The sequence below is a fragment of the Oryctolagus cuniculus genome, chromosome 6 (assembly GCF_051225735.1).
Source record: "Oryctolagus cuniculus isolate XC-2025 breed Fujian yellow rabbit chromosome 6, ASM5122573v1, whole genome shotgun sequence".
NCBI lineage: Eukaryota > Metazoa > Chordata > Mammalia > Lagomorpha > Leporidae > Oryctolagus > Oryctolagus cuniculus.
Window position 1 is genome coordinate 25431594 of NC_142872.1, and position 17852 is coordinate 25449445.

The following is a 17852-nucleotide window of genomic DNA, read 5'->3' on the forward strand; positions in this document are numbered from 1 at the left end:
CTATTTTAATTTTTGGCAGGAACTTTAGGCTAAAATATTTCAGCCCAATTCATCCATTAGTTTCCCATCTTAAAGGATAATTTCTGTGTCATTGCTCAACTACATTATACATGTGTGCATTGATCAGTGTGTACATAGCTTTAAGTCACAAAGGGGAGGGAGTGCATGGGGCAGGCATTTGGCCTAGCAGTTAAGACTGTGCATTCCATGTTGGATACCTTGGTCTGACACCTGGTTCTGGCTGCTCACTGCAGCTTCCTGCTAATGAGCATCTTGGGAGGCAGGAAGCGATGGCTCAAGTGGTTAGGTGTTTGCTGTTCGTGTGGGAGACGTGAGCTGAGTTCCCAGCTCCTGGCTTCACTCACTGTGAGCATTTGGGAAGTGAACCAGTGGGTGGGAGCTCATTCTCTCTGCCTCTCCAATAAACAAATTTAATTTTAAGAAACAATAACCTGAAAACCAGGAATTTTTGTTAACAGTCTGACATGAACTTTTATGATGCTGTTTATTTGAATTTATCTCATTAAGTGAGGATGCGTTTCACTACAGAAATACTGTTCTAATTACAAGATATTATCTTACATTTCTAAAATTTCTAAGATACATTTCTGAACTATGCTGGGCATTTAGGTTTCTGTTAAGGGAGTTACATGTTATTTAAAAATTCATATAGTTTTGAATGATGAGGCTGTTTTTTTTGTCATCATTACTGTTCAATTTTATCAAAACAACAAAAAGATAATGTGTTTAAACTGGTTGACAATTTAAAGAGAAATTTGTTATGATATCTTCATTTCCGTAGGGCTGGGGAGCAGAATATCACCGGCAGGATGTGACCAGTACCCCTTGTTGGATTGAGATTCACCTTCATGGGCCTCTTCAGTGGCTGGATAAAGTCCTTACTCAGATGGGCTCCCCTCTTAACCCCATATCTTCTGTTTCATAGTGCAGAAGTATTCTTTTCAATTACATTATTAGTGGACTTGTTTTAATTTTAGAGAAACTTTCAGTACAGATACTGTGAGCTTACATGGAAAACAGATATTACAGCTTATTTTTTTCTACATAATTGTGACCAATACATTTGTATTTTGTGATGAATCTACATTTGTTTGTATTCATGTTCCCATGATGAACTCTCAAAGGTGTTGTGAAAGATGCAGAGTATTGTGCCCCAGGTCAGAAGTTTGCATTGATGCTAAACTGGAACATGCTTTTGCTTTCTCGTCTCAACAGTTTTTTGTTAGTTCAGTATATAAAAAGAATCACATGGTGAAACATGAAATAGGGTATAATGAAAACTAAGTCTTTCCTCCCACTGTGTATGTTCCCGAAACTGCTTTTATCACCGTTTTTGTCCCACCAGCTTTAAAAAAGTACGGTTCATTGTTTTGCAAAAGCAAAAGATAGGGGCTTAAAAAGAACTAGAAGAACACAGTGTTTGATTTGAAGGAACACTGTGCGCGTCTCAACAGGCAGTGCTCACTGAAAGCAGAGTGATAGTTTTCTAGATGACATCGTAAATTTACCTTTAATATAGCTAAATGTTTGTCAGTGTAATGTAACTTTATGCTATATACCTTTTGTAAAACATTTCCTTTTTAAAAATAATATTGCAAATAACTGATCTCCAGTATATGTCATTTACTCATAATGTGTCATAAGTACTACTTTATAGCCAGTGACAGTGCATGCATGGCCTCGTTCAGCTGTGTTTGCTGCTTTTGGCCAATGTTGCAAGAACTCTGATTTTTACATGCATTAATCTTTTGTTTTGCACTTTGATGGGTGGCAGTTCTTAGTGTAATCTTTGGTAAAACACACTCAAGTGACTTGGACTTAGATGCTTAGCCTTACTTCTGTGGTTACCCCTTTTGTATTAATAAACACTGCAACTTTTAGACTACAGTTGTAGGATGTTAGGCTTTTTCTTTTTTTTTTTTTTTTAATTTTCTTTTTATTTTCAACCTAGGTTATAAGACTGTTATTCTGTAGCTCCAACTTCAGGTGCCTTTTTAATTCTCTGTGATTTTATGGGTGTTATTAATGCTGGAAAATCACACACTTAATTCCATTGCTCTTCTATCAGCTCATGTGGGGACCTGTGCACTCTAGCCATGGGAACCCTTCAACATGGACCTCAAGTATGAGGCTTCTGATCAGGTGCTCACATGAATCAGCAGTGAGTGTTGGCATAGCTGATTTTTAGAATATTCACGTAACAGATTGTAGACGGTTCTCTCATCATCAGTACTGTGTCAGCTTCCATTTTTTAGTACCTGTTGGATGCTAGACTCCCAAAGTACAATCTTCAAAGAGGAAAAACATGAAAACTCTAAAATGTTAAACAAAAGCTTGTAACACTTCTTCTAGGAGCTGTTAAATGGACAGTTAGTATGGCAAGAGAATGAAGACATCGTTTTGGGAAAAAAGATGACCTGATTTACCCAACTCAAGAAGTTTTGTTTTCTGGTGCCTTTTGAAAGTGTATGGAGCCATGTTGTCCTTCTGTTTAAACTGTTAGTTTGGTTTGACTTTCTACTTTTACTATTTCTGCTTTTATGGAAAAAAAGTACATCTTTTAAGGAAAGGATTATATGCTCTCTTTTGTCTCCTGTGCCATTATTTATTGTTTTTCTAAGTGCAGCGCATGGGTGGTTGGCGTTTTTTTCAGTTGAAGAGCCCTTTGTGTCCCAGCTCAGCACCATTCTTGCTGGGTGACAGGACCACTTTGTGACAGTAACCTGAGCCTTAGCACAAGTGTCACAAGACATGCATCCTCAGTCTCCCAGAGCAGTGGCAGCCACATTGGAGAGCCATTTGCTTTGTGTTCTCATCATTCTCTCACCTGTCAGGTGCATGGCACAATCTTTGGAACAAATTTGTGGGAAAAAAATGATTCAAGTTGAATGACAGATACATGTAAACAACTTCAGCAGGTTCCCGTGGTAAACTAGGAGAATCTGTTGCATAGTTTTACTGATGTTTTCAAGTGAGAGCTAATTAAACATTATTTTTATTTGTAACCATAATGTCACAGCTTTTGGAGTTAGCAGGATTTTGTGTGACTGGCCTCATGAAGGACGGTGTTGAAGCTGTTAGCTCTCAAGAGTTTCATGGAAAAGGATAGACTTTCTGTAGTTATTCAAAGTTGTCAGCCCCACACCTGTGGATTTTAAATGAAAAGTCTATTTACTCCAGCTGCTTTACAGTCACTAAGAATGCCCATGTGTCTGTGAATGGGAAGTTGCACTTGATAGGGAAAAAAAAAGTGAAAACCTGGCAAAGAGCATTTGTGAAAATTACAGGTGGCTTTTTTTGTTGTTGTTATTTAGATTTATTTGTCCAAAAGTCACAGTGACAGGAGGGAGGAGAGGCAGACAGAGAGGCGTTCCACCCGTTGGCTCACTCCCTGACTGCCTAGAACAGCTGGGGCTTGACCAGGCCAAAGTTAGGGACCAGGAACTCGTGCGTCTCTCACCTGGGGAGCAGGTCCCAGGTGCGTGGGCCATCATCTGCTGCTTCCCAGGCACATTAGCAGGAAGGTGCATTGGAAGCAGAGTACCTGGGACTGGAACCAGGCACTTTGATCAGAGATGTAGGCATCCCAAGTAGCAGCTTAACCTGTGCCACAGCACCTACTCCAAGAAAATCACAGTTTTTATTTAATCTACAGGGTGGTTGATAGTCAAGTTTATGAAAACATCAGCACTACAATAATCACTATTTACACAAGTATATACCAACTGAAAAGACCGAATATGGAAATAACAGAGTTACAACCAATTTGGTAAATACAGAAAGCAAAGTAGAATCAAATTAATCTTAGTGATGAATTAAAGCAACAGGAAAATATTAATCGCATAAAAGCAGGATATAAAAGGTGCATTTGACGGTCATCTGTACATAATGGAATGTTAAGGCCTGGTTGTTATTGCCTGGGTAAAATTATGGAATGTAAACTAGTAGTCATGTTATTAATCTACTGAGACTAACATTATTTTAGAGACATTTTAAGGAAAACAATGTCAGATGTAAGCATCAATATGAATCATTGTTCACATTTTACTGCTGCTGTGTAAGACAACTGTGGTAATAGAATTGGCTGGGTTCCTGAGGTGAAATCTGGAGTACTTCTACTAACTCGGTAATTCAGCGGGCCGCACCCAGTAATACAGAAAGACACAGCCATTTTACCCTTTTTGTAACTTTTGAAAGCAAGACACCCTTTTGGGAGGTAGAGTAATCGTTAAGTATTCAGGTCTGAAACCTGCTGTCAAGATGAGAACCCAGGCCTGTGTTACAAACCTTTGGTATAACCCAAGGGGGACCCAGGGAGCAGTTCCCTGCCCTGTAATAGTTCTCTGTTGGAGGAGAACGTTTACACAGAAAATGAAATCACACTGGCAGAGAAACTCCAGAACCTGTGCTAGTGCCTCCTACAGCACTGTGCTTGGGTTACAGAGAGCATCTGATATACCAGTGCAGTGGCATTTCTTGATGCTTTTTCTCATCATTTGCTTAATAGTACTTAGGATGATTATTACCTTCCCACTTAAAACACAGTAATATCCTTCTTCCCAAGGAAAACAGAATCTTGATAAATTATTAGTGAATTCAGCTTCCAGTAAAGACTTCCATTTTGGACCCGCTAACTTTTAACAGGGTCAGAGCCCTTCCTTGTCTTATTAGTTAAATCCTCACGTAATCTCCCAAGTATGAATATGAACATGTGTCCTGTTATGCCCATCAGCTAGACAAGCAAGTATCATTTAAGGTAGTAGGGACCTGTTGGTATTAGACGTGCGTGATGATTCTTATGGAAGGAGTTTTCCTAAATGGTGATTGATGGGTGGTCTTAGCATAAGCCAGGACAGCTTTTTGGAGGTTTGATGGATGCCTGTTCCCCAGGGCAAGCAGCATGTTTCTCATTGATAACAGGTGAGAGTCTCAGGAATTTCCTTAGCATGAAGGAGGCATGTATGAACACTGAGAATCAAGACATTTCTTCTCCACAAAGATGCCAAACAGAAACCTCTGCAGTTCTGTGGAATTCAGTGGAACGCAGCTCCATGGGTGCTGGTTACAGGAGTAACCGTGTTTATCAAGCCTGCCACATTGGATCGCTTGTTTGCCAGAGGACTGCTGTCCTGTAAACTAAGTGACATCCTACAGTTGGGTGGTTCACCAAAACCAGTGGAAGTGAGTTCACGCTCTGACGGGTGTGTTGTTTTGTAAATGAGAAAATGTATGCTATGCTATTTGCCAGGAGCAGCTGATGTAACACAAGTGATGAGTTACTTTGTTCAAAAGATCCAGTTATAGACCGGGATGGATTGGTCATTCATGGCAGCGTGAGAAAGGTTTGTGTCATTCTTGTCTAAATAACTCACTTCCTAAAATTCTTAGAATCGTCATAAGCCATTGTACAATACGAATTTACTTGAAGTTACCTTTAAACGTTTGGAATTTTGTGTACAGGTAGTTTTTCCCCTTCATGAATGAATAGTGTCTTCTTGATTACTAGCAGGTGTGAGCTGTAACAAAACTCCAGTGAGGCCAAAGAATCCCAAATCCTTGTAACAGAAATCTTTTAGCGCCAGGTTTCTGCCTTTTATTACTGCTGGAGATGACACTGCTTTGATTTGTTCCTAAAATAACTCTAGGGACTCTGGAAGGGGCTGGTTCAGCAAGTGATTTCCTTTCTAACCTGTGTGGTTGAAGTTGCATTTGCAATCACTGAAATCGGGTAAGATTGTCAGGAAAATGGGATGAATGTATGCAACAGCTGACTTTCTCCTAGAAAGGTGTTTCACATGCAGATGATAGAGACCAAACCGACGGCTGCGCTGCAGGTCTGCTTCTCATTTGTACTTGTCCGTTTCTGTTGATATTGACAAAATGAAATTCTAGCAACTTGCTTCGACTGTTCTTTTTGATACTTACAAACGTGTACTAGGTTTTACTGTATTGTGCTTTTCAAAGCCATAACTCTTAAAAAATTTGTTTTTGCAATTGTTTGCTAATACTTTATTTTAATAAACCTCAAAACCTGCCTAATGTGTCTTTTTTTTATTTTGGTACTGCGTTTTGACTTAACATTTCATTGTGCAAGAGGGATGAGATGGTCTGTTGCTGTTACCTATTTGTGCGCTAGTAATAAAAAATGAATATACCACGTCTTCCGCCCTGCATCGGGGTCCTGGGTCTCACAGCTGTGTGCCCAAGGGAAGCTGCTGCATCTCTCTGTGCCTCAGTTTCCTCATTTGTAAAAATACAGATCTGCTGTCTAGGATTTTGGGTAAAATTCATGAAGTAATAGAAATAAAGTTCCTAGAAGAGTGCCGGGCATATATGCACTCATATTTTTGGATAAGTAACGTTTCTGTTGATTTTTTTTGATTCATAGTAATTATTGATGCTGCTTGACCTTGCTAGAGCAACAGTTGATGGTCCAATAGGTGAATCAGCTGTATTTTTTCTTTTTTTCCCCCCTCCTTTTTTTTTTTAATTTATTTGACAGAGTTAGTGAGAGAGACAGGTCTTCCTTCCGTTGGTTCACCCCCCGCAAATGGCCTCTAGGGCCGGAGCTACGTTAGTCCGAAGCCAAGAGCCAGGTGCTTCCTCCTGGTCTCCCATGCGGGTGCAGGAGCCCAAGCACCTGGGCCATCCTTCATTGCCTTCCCGGGCCACAGCAGAGAGCTGGACTGGAAGAGGGGCAACTGGAACAGAACCCGGCACCCATGGGACGTCGGCGCCACAGGTGGAGGATTAACCAAGTGAGTCACGGTTCCAGCACCTCTACTTTTGAAAAACTTTAAATCACAGACTAGCTGTTGATCATCGCCATCAGTTATTGCCACCCTCTGTGTCGTGTGTACAAAAAGTGCCAACGCAGTCTGATTAGGAAAGGTGAAAATCCACCTGCTCTGGGCAGAGTAGTAGTGAAACGCAAACTCAATATTTAGCCCCTGAAAATAAATGGAGATTCTCTTCCTAGAAGAGTCTTCCTCAGAGGATTGAATTTCTGCAAATTCGTTGCTGCTTTGGTCTTTTTATTTGAAAATCACTTAGTAAGATGTTTTGTAGAAACTTCACTGGTGTTTGACAGGCATTTTTGTTTTTAAAATACTTGACCTCACAAAAGTTCACTGAAAAGGTGGTACCTTCTCTCAGATTTAAGATAGTTTTTAAGTTACTGTGGCCAAAACAGTTCAGGTGCTGTAGGAGTAATGGCTGATTCTGTTGTATGTTACAGCAGTTTGATGCTGGTCATATTTGATGAGCATTTATAAGAAGGCTGTTGGCAGACAGTGCTTTTGAGAAACTAGAACTCTGCATAGTATATTTGGTTGAAAGAGGAAGCATTTCTAAGAGCTGCCCCCATTTACCATTTTAAATACCATGCTTTTTGTTTTTGAATTGGTAAGTCTTTAATAAGCTTTTTGTAAAAAATTTTTTTGTTCTTTTGGTGTAAATCACTTTTTTGGGGGTTGTATTTTAAAGAAAGGGGAGTGATCATGTGGAGAAAATATAAATAGTGTTGGCCGTTTGCTTAAGCATGTGCGTTGTGAAATGTGTTGGATTGGAAGAGGCTTCAGTCTGTAATTAAGACTTATTTAATATCTGTATCGTATCAGGTCAGTGTGTGAATGACTCCCTTCGAAGGGCCCTTCCTCAGCAGTTGATTGGTATTTGGAGGTAGATTTTTTTTTTTTAAGACTTAGTTATTTGAAAGGCAAGAATTACAGAGAGGCAGAGGCAGATCTTCCATCTGCTGCTTCTCTCCCCAAAGGCCCTCAATGGCCAGAGCTGGGCTGATACAAAACCAGGAGCCGGGAGCTTCTCCTGGGTCTCCCATGTGGGTGCAGGGACCCAATTGAGTCATCTTCTACTGCTTTCCCAGGCCGTATCAGAGAATCGGATCGGAAATGGAGAAGCAGGGTGTGGAACTGGAGCCCATATGGGATGCCGGCCCTGCAGACGGCGGCTTTTACCTACTACTACACAGCGCCACCCCCTTGAAAGGCAAATCATCTTTCTGCTTGTTCACTCCCCAAATGGCTGTAAAAGCTAAGGCTGGGCCAGGCTGAAGCCAGGAGCAAGGAACTCAAGTACTTAAGAGGTCAACTTTGTTACTCCCCAGGTGCAACTCAACTCACTACCACAGGGAGCGGCCTCTGGAGGTCAATTTTGAAAAGCTCCTCTACTGTGCCTTACCCCTTCCTTTTCATCACGCAATTAATTTCGCCTGCTGTCTGATGTTCAGTAGACTCATATCCGAGATGAATGCTGAGGATTTTAACAGCACAGAAAGTTAGGAGCAGAAACTGCAACCCATAGCTAACCACTGAATGTCTGCCTGTGTGCCACTGGAACCTGTTCCGCTGGTAACTCCTGCCGTCCTCTGCCGTCCTTGACAAGGATGAGCTGCTCTGGATGGAGCTCTAGCCCCTGGTTTTCGGAGAAACTGGTTTTGTTGCAAAATACTTCTTAAATTCTGCGTACTCAAAAAAGCTTTTCTCTGCTCATAGCATTTATCACCGTTCAGCATGCGCCATGTGTTTTCTTTACGCTGTTGATTGACGGTCTCGTCTCCTGGGAATGTGAGCTCTGCATAGACACACCTGTGCTGTCACTGCTGGTGTAGCTCTGCAGTGTAAGCCTGCCCTCTCCTGTCTATGGAGTGCTCGGTGCTGAAGCAAGAAGAGATTAAACAAAAACCAAAAGCTGGGATTCACCTTGTGCACACTGTAATAAGTCAGTTCTTAGCTGCATCGGTTCTAGATCAGCACTGTGTTAGATATCTTGATTACACTGCTTAGAAGAAAGGGGGTGGCCGGCGCTGTAGCACAGCAGGTAAAGCCGAAGCCTGCAGTGCTGGCATTGTATATGGGTGCCGGGCTGGGTCTTGACTGCTCCCCCTCTAATCAGCTCTGCTGTGGCCCAGCAAAGCAGCAGAAGGCCCAAGTCCTTGGGCCCCTGCGCCCGCGTGGGAGACCCAGAGGACGCTCTTGGCTCCCAGCTTCAGATCAGTGCAGCTCCGGCCGTTGCAGTCATTTGGGAACTGAACTGGCAGATGGAGGACCTTTCTTTCCTTATCTCCCTCTGCCTCTCTAACTGCCTTTCAAATAAATAAATAAATCTTAAATTAAAAAGGGGAAACAGCATATTAGAGCACTTGCGTCTGTTTCAGTTTGAACTTTGGGTCGTTTGCCCTAAAGGGAACAGGCTCCTGGGATTGTTGATCTGAGAAGCTACACAATTATCATTCGCATTGGAGCTTTACCCTGTTGACATTCAATGTTTTCCCAGAGAGCAAAAAGGGCATGACTTTCGTGACCTATTTGACAGGTGAAAAGAACAGAAAGGTGTAGTCTCTATTTCAGAGCTCAGAGTTAGGACGCTGAGTGCCGCGTAGTTGGAGTTCAGCGCCCTGGATCAGACTCTGGGGCCCTTCCCAGTGGTTGTAGATGAGGATCAGGCCTTTGAGAAACAGGAGGAGGCTCAAAGCACGTGACCCATGTTTTGTACTTGATACTAAAAGTTGAATTTGTTTTAGAGTGTGTGGGTGTTGTAGGGGCAGGAAGTTAGCACTCAGAAAACACAGGAGCCTGGAGGGCTTTGACAGGTTTGGGCTACTTTGTTGTTTTCCTTCAGAGGCATGATAGCGTTAATAGTAAGCGTTCCCCGATCGCCTTTTCTCTACATAAAAGTCTGTGAAATGAGGCCGGCGCCGTGGCTCAATAGGCTAATCCTCCACCTTGCGGCGCCGGCACACCGGGTTCTAGTCCCGGTTGGGGCGCCGGATTCTGTCCCGGTTGCCCCTCTTCCAGGCCAGCTCTCTGCTATGGCCAGGGAGTGCAGTGGAGGATGGCCCAGGTGCTTGGGCCCTGCACCCCATGGGAGACCAGGAAAAGCACCTGGATCCTGGCTCCTGCCATCGGATCAGCGCGGTGCGCCGGCTGCAGCGGCGGCCATTGGAGGGTGAACCAACGGCAAAAGGAAGACCTTTCTCTCTCTGTCTCTCTCTCTCACTGTCCACTCTGCCTGTCAAAAAAAAAAGTCTGTGAAATGAGGTTTGCATCAACTTGTTGAGACTGAGTTAGTGATGGCGGTGCAGGTAAAGATGCTGAATGCAACCTGGCTAGGGATGCAAGTGCAGAACGATGTTCGCACGAGAAGGTTCTGTCATGACCTGATACACTCTGGGGTTGCCGATACCCCTTCTGGCCCTCTTTAGTTAGGGACACTTAGACCCAGTCGCATACTACTTCTCCCAGCCTCCCTTTGTGCTGCCCCATAGGATATGAGCAGAAGTGGTGTGTGCCACTTCTCTGTTACACCCTGAAGAGGAGTGTTGTACCACCTTTCTTCCTTCCTAAGATGTATTTATTTATTTGAAAGAGTTACACAGAGAGAGGGAGAAGACAGAGATCTTCTACCCACTGACTCATTCCCCAGATGGCCACCGTGGCCAGGGCTGGGCCAGGAGCCGGGAGCTTCTTCCCAGTCTCCTACCTGGTGCAGGGGCCCAAGGACCTGCGTCATCCTCCGCTGCCTTCACAGGTGCATTAGCAGGGATCTGGATGGGAAGTGGAGCATCTGGGTCTCGAACTGGCACCCATCTAGGACACAGGCTGTGGCCGTGGCCTTGTCCACTAGGCTACAACGCCAGCCTGGCGAGATGCTCTCAACGTTCCCCTTCTGGAAGGCTGAATGCAGACATGATGACAGGAACTAGAGAAGCTAGTGCTACTCCTGGAAGGTTCCTGTTAGGAGCTTAGAGGCAGGATTTCTTTGGTACAGTTTAAAGTGATTGGTTCAGCTACTTTTCCCAATTCTTGAATGGTGCTCAGGACAACTCAGGCTTTTTTTTTTTTTTTTTTTTTTTTTTTGACAGAGTGGACAGCGAGAGAGAGAGAGAGAGACAGAAGGGTCTTCCTTTGCCGTTGGTTCACCCTCCAATGGCCGCTGCGTCCAGCACGCTGTGGCCGGCGCACCGCGCTGATCCAATGGCAGGAGCCAGGTGCTTCTCCTGGTCTCCCATGGGGTGCAGGGCCCAAGCACTTGGGCCATCCTCCACTGCACTCCCGGGCCACAGCAGAGAGCTGGCCTGGAAGAGGGGCAACCGGGACAGAATCCGGTGCCCCGACTGGGACTAGAACCCGGTGTGCCGGCGCCGCGAGGCGGAGGATTAGCCTAGTGAGCCGCGGCACCGGCGACAACTCAAGCTTTAAGGTATTCACAGTTTCTGTCCTCAAGGAAAGGAGCCGTAAGTGTTAAAGTTCCTACCTGGTTAGGTTTAATGGGTCCTGTCTTGCAGGGTGGAGAAACAGGAACACAGAAGGAGACTAAAACAGAGGCTCTGCTCCTCGGTTGCTGTTTTTTTCTGGCTCCAAACAACTGCATTGGGTTTTTGTTCAGCTAATACCAGGCTGAGGATAAACAACAACTCATTCTCTCACGGGTCTTCATGCTGGTTGGTGCAGAGTATAAATAGTGTGTTCACTGCCAAGTTCTAAGGAGAAAAAAATGAGCAGGAAGCGAAGTTGGGGGCTGGGAAAGAACTGCGATGTCAGATCCAGTGGCCGGGGAGGGTCTCGCTGAGAACAGCGGGGAGAGACCAGGAGGTGGGCGTGGGAAGTAGCAACTTCAGCTCAGCAAGCAGGGGAATGGGTCTGCTGAGATGTGTGTGTGCCTGCGGGAAAGGAGCACTTCAGGCAGAAATGGCTGCAGGTACGAACTTTGTTTTGTGCAAGTACGAAGTGGTAGAGGCTAACAACTTGCTGGATTCCCTCACCAACCGAACCGGCCACTTGGAGGACCACTCAGTAAGGGAGAGGTCAGCTCAGTCATTTCAACTGATAGAAGTTTAAGGTGGAAAATTCGAGAGACGAGTCCAAAAAAGAATGCCCAGGCAATTTTACCCTAGCCTTCAGTTTTGTTGTGCCGCTCTGTTTCATTTAACAAATACTTACCGAGTGCCTGTCTCGTGTTTGCAATATGTCGGGCCTTGGGCAAATGTCCGCAAACAAGAGGCCTGTCGCCGACCGGACAGCTTACAGGTTAGCAGTGAGCAGAGACCAGCAGCCACCAGGGAGGCCGTCCTGCACAGCTGTGGGCAGCATGAGCAGGACTAGGACACGTCCTTGCTGAGGAAGGGAGATGTTGTAGCTGAGACCTCAAGAATGGGAAAGAATTACCCAGAAGGAGGAGGGGCCTTGGGGACTGAAAAGCTGCTGTGACCAGAGGGGTGTGAGGAGACGAGGCTGGGGTGGGAAGGGGTCCTGGGCCTCAGGCCAAGGTTAGGCTTTTGGGTTTTTTTGTCCCCAGAGCAGGGAGAAGCCATTCCAAGTGTGAAGCTGGGGCCTGCGGTTACTGAATGTGTTGACTGGGGAGAGGCGATAGTGGATGCAGGGGCTCGGGTGCGGGGGTGCTGGTTTGGGGTGGAGGGGGCCTGGTGGACCAGAGAGGTGTGCAGGAAGTGGTGGCGGTGCATCTGGGGAGATGGGATGAGTTCGCTTTGGGCATCCGTGTGCCGGAGGAACTTAGGTGTCGTGCTGAAGAGAAAACCAAGCTTCTTTCCCTTGTGTGTCTTCACTGTGATGGAGTCACCACACCAGCTAAGTTAAAGGTGCAGTGTGTTCACTGGTACGTTCTAGAGAAAAAAACGCAGGAAAGGGAGACAACCGGAGGGCGGCCGGAAAGGGAATTAGAAGGATGATCTCATTTAGACAGAAGGATGATGAGTTTTGGACTTGGTGAGGTTGAGGTTTCCTATGAGATCTCCAAATGACGGCATTGGGGGGTGCAGGGTGGTGTGGAGGGGTCACTGGAAAAGCAACGGAAGCCACGCAAGCTGAAGAGGTAGCTTAGGGGGCAAGTGCAGGGTGAGGAGCCACAGCACAGCTGCCCTGCAGCTCGGCAACTGGCAGGGAAGCGGCCGGCAGTTTCACCACAGCACACGTTTGCACAGGGCTGCGGGCCGAGGTAGCTGTGCTGGCACTGCCACGAGCCCTTCCTGGATGGCATTCCGGTTGATGCTGCTGATAGCTCTCATTCAGGAGCTGCGCTACCTATCAGGCCTGAGCCTAACAGCTTACCTACGCAGTCCCCTGAGTGTTGAGAATCCTATGAAGCAGGTCCTGTTCCCACCCATTTTACAGATGAGCAAACTAAGGCCAGCAGAAATTCAGAAATGTGACCCAGGTGGAGTGGATGATCCAGCTCAGGTGCCCTGGCTGTGGGACTCAGGCTCTCGCTCACACTGCTGCCTCACTGGTTGCTAGCAGCTGCACCGACCGTCCTCCCCCCTTCAGAAACCTCTTTTCCTTAAAGCCTCTTGCTGGCTCCTAGCGGCGGCTTACAGCAGAGGAGCTCGAACACCTATGACATGGCTCCATTCCTGTTGGTAGCCTTGCCATGCGCAGCTCTGCAAAGGTGGCTCCAAGACATCTTGGGATTGGTGGGATGACAAAGGGCAGGAGGACATGGTGCCCTAACAAAACACCGTAGGCCGGGTGGCTTAAACACAGAGATTTTTTTCCCACAGTTCTGGGAGCTGGAAGTCCACGATGGAGATTCTGGCTGATTAGCTTTCTGGTAAGGGCCCTCTTCCTGGTTTGCAGATTGTCATCTCACTGTATCCTCACAAGGCCTTGTCTTGGTGTGTGCATGGAGAGCACGTGAAGCAGCTAGCTCTCCAGGGGCTCACCTGTAGCAATTCATATAACCTTAATTTCTTACTCTACACACAGCCATTCTGAGGTTAGGGCTTCAACACAGGGGTTTTGGGAGGACACATGCATTCATTCAGTGGATAACATTGCCCAAATGTCCAGTCATCACATTGGAGTCACCACATTGGAGTTCTGCATATCAGTAGAGGGCAGCCGTGAACTTGGCCATGTCCCTACAGCTCGGGGAAAATTGGATTGCGCCCAGCACGACAAAGAACTCGTTACTGCCCAGCTAGTCCAGCACTGTCCTAGCAAAGGCAATGCGGTTACTTGGGTTCAGAGTGCTGGCAAGCAGAACTCTTACTGACTTCTGGATGCCAACTTCATGCAGTATTTATTCCAGAAACATCTATTTAAAGGGGCCCTGTAGAGCCATCAGAGAGCTGCTTTTCAAGTTGTGTCCACCTTTGCAGTTTGTGGTTTTAACCCCTTGATGCCTACACCAATCGTCGGGGATTCTGGGAGCCTCCTGGGTCACTCTGGCCATAGCTGATGGTGGCTCAGTACAGGTGTCTTCTACTCCAGTCGGCCTCTCATGTTCTCCGAGAAGGGACCAACCCTTGCATTTGTTTGTGGCCACAGAAGACAGTGGACCTTCGAGTGCATCCAGTGGGGTCAGCTTCATCACCAGTGCTCCCCAAGCTTGCAGCTCAGGTTATGATAATAGCTAACATTCGGGCACTCCCTTTGTGCAAGCATTGTGCCAGCATGTTAACGATTACACTGTTTAACATACAACCCGGTGGAGCTAAGTAGTGTAATTCACATTTCAGAGATGGGAAAACAGGCTCCGACCTGGGAAGGGATTTGCATGAGACCACACAGCCAGTGAGCGAAGGAGCTGCGACTCCACACCAGACAGCTGGGCACCCTCCAGTGCTGGGCTTCTGCACATGTGCATACTGCCTTCCTATCTGCCTCTGGGAACGGGTGGTAGAGGAATCCTCTGCACCGCAACCGTGTCCTACCCCTACAACCGCCAGGCCACGGCTGAAGGAAGTTAGGTGTGCCAGCCAGGGACTCTGCCGTTTCTCACGTCTATCCCCATCTCGTTCTTTGTGCAATCAAGGTGCATGCAGATTGGCTGGGTTACCCTGAGTAGACTGCAGAGGGTCAGCTCCTTTCCCAAAGGCCAAGCCATCATGTGGGGGCTGATCACAGCGCTGGCCCCCAGGGTCTTGCCTGGCCCCTGCCCCTTTTCATGGCTGCGTGGGGTGGGAGCTGGCGGGGCAGAGGGGAGGGGAGTGTTGGGACTGGTTAGGGAGAAGTGGGGAGCCTGGGCAGTCTCTTCAGCCACAGGAGTGTTCAGTGGCCTGTGTGGCCAGGGGCAGGAGTCCTTAGCTTTCTACCCATTCCCGAAGCCCAAGTGAGCTCCTGTGATTCGGGACGACTGGGTTAGACAGGCTGCCGAATGCATTCAGTGGAACCTTCTCTAACCTCCAGTGCCCCCATGAGCCAGGTAACTCCAGAAACTATTGTAAACTCCCATGAAACAGACTCCCTAGAATTAGGTCAACCCTGCAAATGGTCAAGCTTATCACAAACCTTTCTAGACCCTCTCCAGTTCATTGAAATACCTGCCACCGCTGCCACCCCCAACCCTGAGCTGGATTTAGTCATCCATTCCCTTCCTGCAGAGTTCCCCAGGGTTGCCTGGCGGAGAGCCCTCCCCCACCCCCCACGTTTCTGACCATCAGCCCTAACTTCACCAGGTGGTTCTGGCCAGGAATGGCTCTGGGAGCCAAGGGGAGGCCTCCAGCTGGAAGCAATGCCGTGCAGAGCCAGGGTCAGGCAGCAGGTTTCCAGACAGCCCTGCAGAAACTTCCCAGGGCAAGCGACTGCCCGACGTGGAAGCCTGGAGGGGAGAAGTACCGCGAGACTGACCTGGGCGCCTGGGCCGCGCGTGGGTCTTGTCCTGCTCCGGCTGCCAGCCCTTACGCCCGTTCCAAAGCGGCGCAGCAAATGACCAGAGCGTGGTCGGGACCAGGGCGAATTCGGTGAGCTTTTATTGTGGAAACCTCGCCCCCGGAGAAGGGGCGCGAGAATCCCCAACCGCAGCCCCACAGGGGACACCGACCGCTTCTCCCCAGTGCCTGCAGAGGGAACTGGGCTCCTGGCTCCGGGCGGGACCCGTTGAAACCCCGCGTCCCATCATTTCCCCAGGGTGGGCACAGCCGCCGAGGGCCATCTTTCTACTCGCTCAGATCCCGGTGGGGTCCTCACTGCCGAGGAGCGAGTAGCCGCGGGGAAACGGCCAGGAGGTCAGGGAGTCGAGACAGGTAGCTCCGGGCCAGTCGCGCGCTCGTCGCGCCTGCCCCTTCCGTGTGCGAAGTGAGTTAAGTCAGCGGGCGGCCGGCAAGGCTCCTGCGCTCGGGCAGTCGCGCCGTCCTCCGGGTTGGCTCCCCGACTGGACCTGGGGTGTAAAGACCCAGCCCGGGAATCGCAGACAACGACCCTCCAGGAACTTGGAACCCGGCCCTGCGCAGCCTCTGGGAGCCTCGGTGCCCCGGCCGCTCCAGGTCGCAAAGGGTCTTTGGGTCTGGGCGCAGCGTTCCCGGAGGCAGCGACCCCTGGCGTCGAGCCCTTTCTGCCCGGCTCGGGCTCGGCGAGGACAGATCACCGGGCCGCCGCTACACCGGCCGCGTCTTCCAGGGCGCGCGGGCGTCGCGCAGCGAGCGGTCGTGGGGCAGCGCGGCGAAGGCCGAGTGGCGCAGCTGGCAGCCGATGAAGAGGACGACGAGCGCCACGGAGAGCAGCAGCAGGAAGAAGAGCAGCAGGTAGGTGGGCAGGTCGGGCTTGGTGGCCGTGCCGTCCCGCATACCGCGCGCCGTGGCCAGCTCCAGCGGCAAAGCGCCCTCTGCCTTGACCGTGGCTCCCAGGGCCAGCGCGCCGCCCACCGCCGCCTCGGGGCTGCCCGTGGCGTTGAACAGGTCGCCGTACATGGCCCGCGGCTCCCGCCTCACTTCGCCTCGCGCAGCCCGGTGCCTGCCAGCGCCTCCATGGCGCTCCCCTCCCACCCGGCTGCGCGCCACTGACCGGAGTCGCTACCTTGGGAGCAGCGGGGCCGCAGAGTCCTGGGGACGCGTCCGCTCGCTCGCTCGCTCGCTCTCTCGCCTCAGTGTTCAGCCGCCTTCCCCGCGGGGCGGCGGACCCCAGCGCTCAGAACTGGACAGCTCCGGGTCGGCGCCCCTCGGGCTTTGCGTTTCTTGCCAGCGCCCCCAGGACCGTGGGCCAGAGTCAGCGGGTCGCCTCGCGGTCTCCCGGCCGCTCTTTCAGCTCGGACCCCAGGTCCGGGCTCGAGGAGCCTGGGGGCGCGGCAGCGGGAGGTGGCCCTGCTTGGCGCCGGGACGCAGAGCGCACCGAGCGCGGGTGGTCCGGAGCCCGGAGCCCGCCGCCCGCCGCGTCCGCCGGCGCAGCCCTGCAGCCTCGGGTCCTGCCGACAGTCCCGGCGCGCGGCGAGCCAGTCCTGAGCCGCGCGGCGGCTGCCTCGGGTCTGAGCGGGAGGAGGCAGAGCTCCCAGCTGCCGGGCGGCTCTGAGCGCGCTCGGGGCCCGGCGGAGGAGGCGGGGGGGGGGGGGGGCGCTGACCCGGGAGCCGCTGCGAACCAATGAGGGCGCGAGAGGGCGGCCTCGCGCCGCTCGCCGACGCCGGCACCCAGGACGCGCAGGGCGTCCCAGAAAGGCTGCCCGGCAGAGGCACCGCTGCAGATCCCTGAACTCCAGCCGAGGCGCACCGCGGGGCTCAGTGAGCACCGGCGCCTGCTTCCTTCTCCAGCACGGCCGGGTTGGCTCCAAGTCCCCGCTGGTTGCCGGGTAGCGCTGGGCCGCAGGTACGCGGCGCGAGCTCACTTGCGCAGCAAACCCCGCTGTTAATGCTTGGACGCAGAGGGCACATGGTGCTGGGGGTGACCACCTACGCTGGGCAGCCCCGTCAAGCCTGGCGGCGGTGCACAGCCAGTGGAACTGAGGGGTGAGGGTGCGTGGGCAGCGTGTGCTTTTCCGGGAGTCCAGTCTCCTCACTTCCTGTGAAGCCGCCGAAGCCCCCGGTGCAGGTGCAGAATGGAACCCCTGGCCTGGGCCGCCCCAGCCCGTGCCCTGGACTCTGCAGAGTC

General features: G+C 49.8%; 2 protein-coding genes and 1 long non-coding RNA gene across 4 annotated transcripts in view; 2 read left to right on the plus strand and 1 right to left on the minus strand.

Moving 5' to 3' along the window:
- The window catches only part of SMAD5 (SMAD family member 5), a 49902-nt gene extending 43846 nt beyond the window's left edge, over positions 1-6056 (plus strand). For both annotated transcript variants that reach the window (XM_008255047.5, XM_051843412.3), the window contains exon 7: positions 803-6056. In XM_008255047.5, coding sequence (XP_008253269.1) covers positions 803-946 — 144 coding nt within the window. In that variant the 3' untranslated portion in view covers positions 947-6056. The remainder of the gene's footprint in view (positions 1-802) is intronic.
- Positions 6057-6791: 735 nt separating this feature from the next.
- LOC149126063 (uncharacterized) lies at positions 6792-9165 on the plus strand. Its single transcript, XR_016236148.1, has 2 exons — positions 6792-7425; positions 7907-9165. It is a non-coding gene; the product is annotated as an uncharacterized LOC149126063 (long non-coding RNA).
- Positions 9166-15730: 6565 nt separating this feature from the next.
- SMIM32 (small integral membrane protein 32) lies at positions 15731-17266 on the minus strand. Its single transcript, XM_051843414.3, has one exon. The coding sequence runs from the start codon at positions 16682-16684 to the stop codon at positions 16373-16375; it is 312 nt and encodes a 103-aa protein (XP_051699374.1). The 5' UTR covers positions 16685-17266; the 3' UTR covers positions 15731-16372.
- Positions 17267-17852: the final 586 nt, after the last annotated feature.

Coding starts and splice junctions, on each gene's coding strand:
- SMIM32 (XM_051843414.3), bottom strand. CDS start 16,684: ATGTACGGCGACCTGTTCAACGCCACGGGCAGCCCCGAGGCGGCGGTG.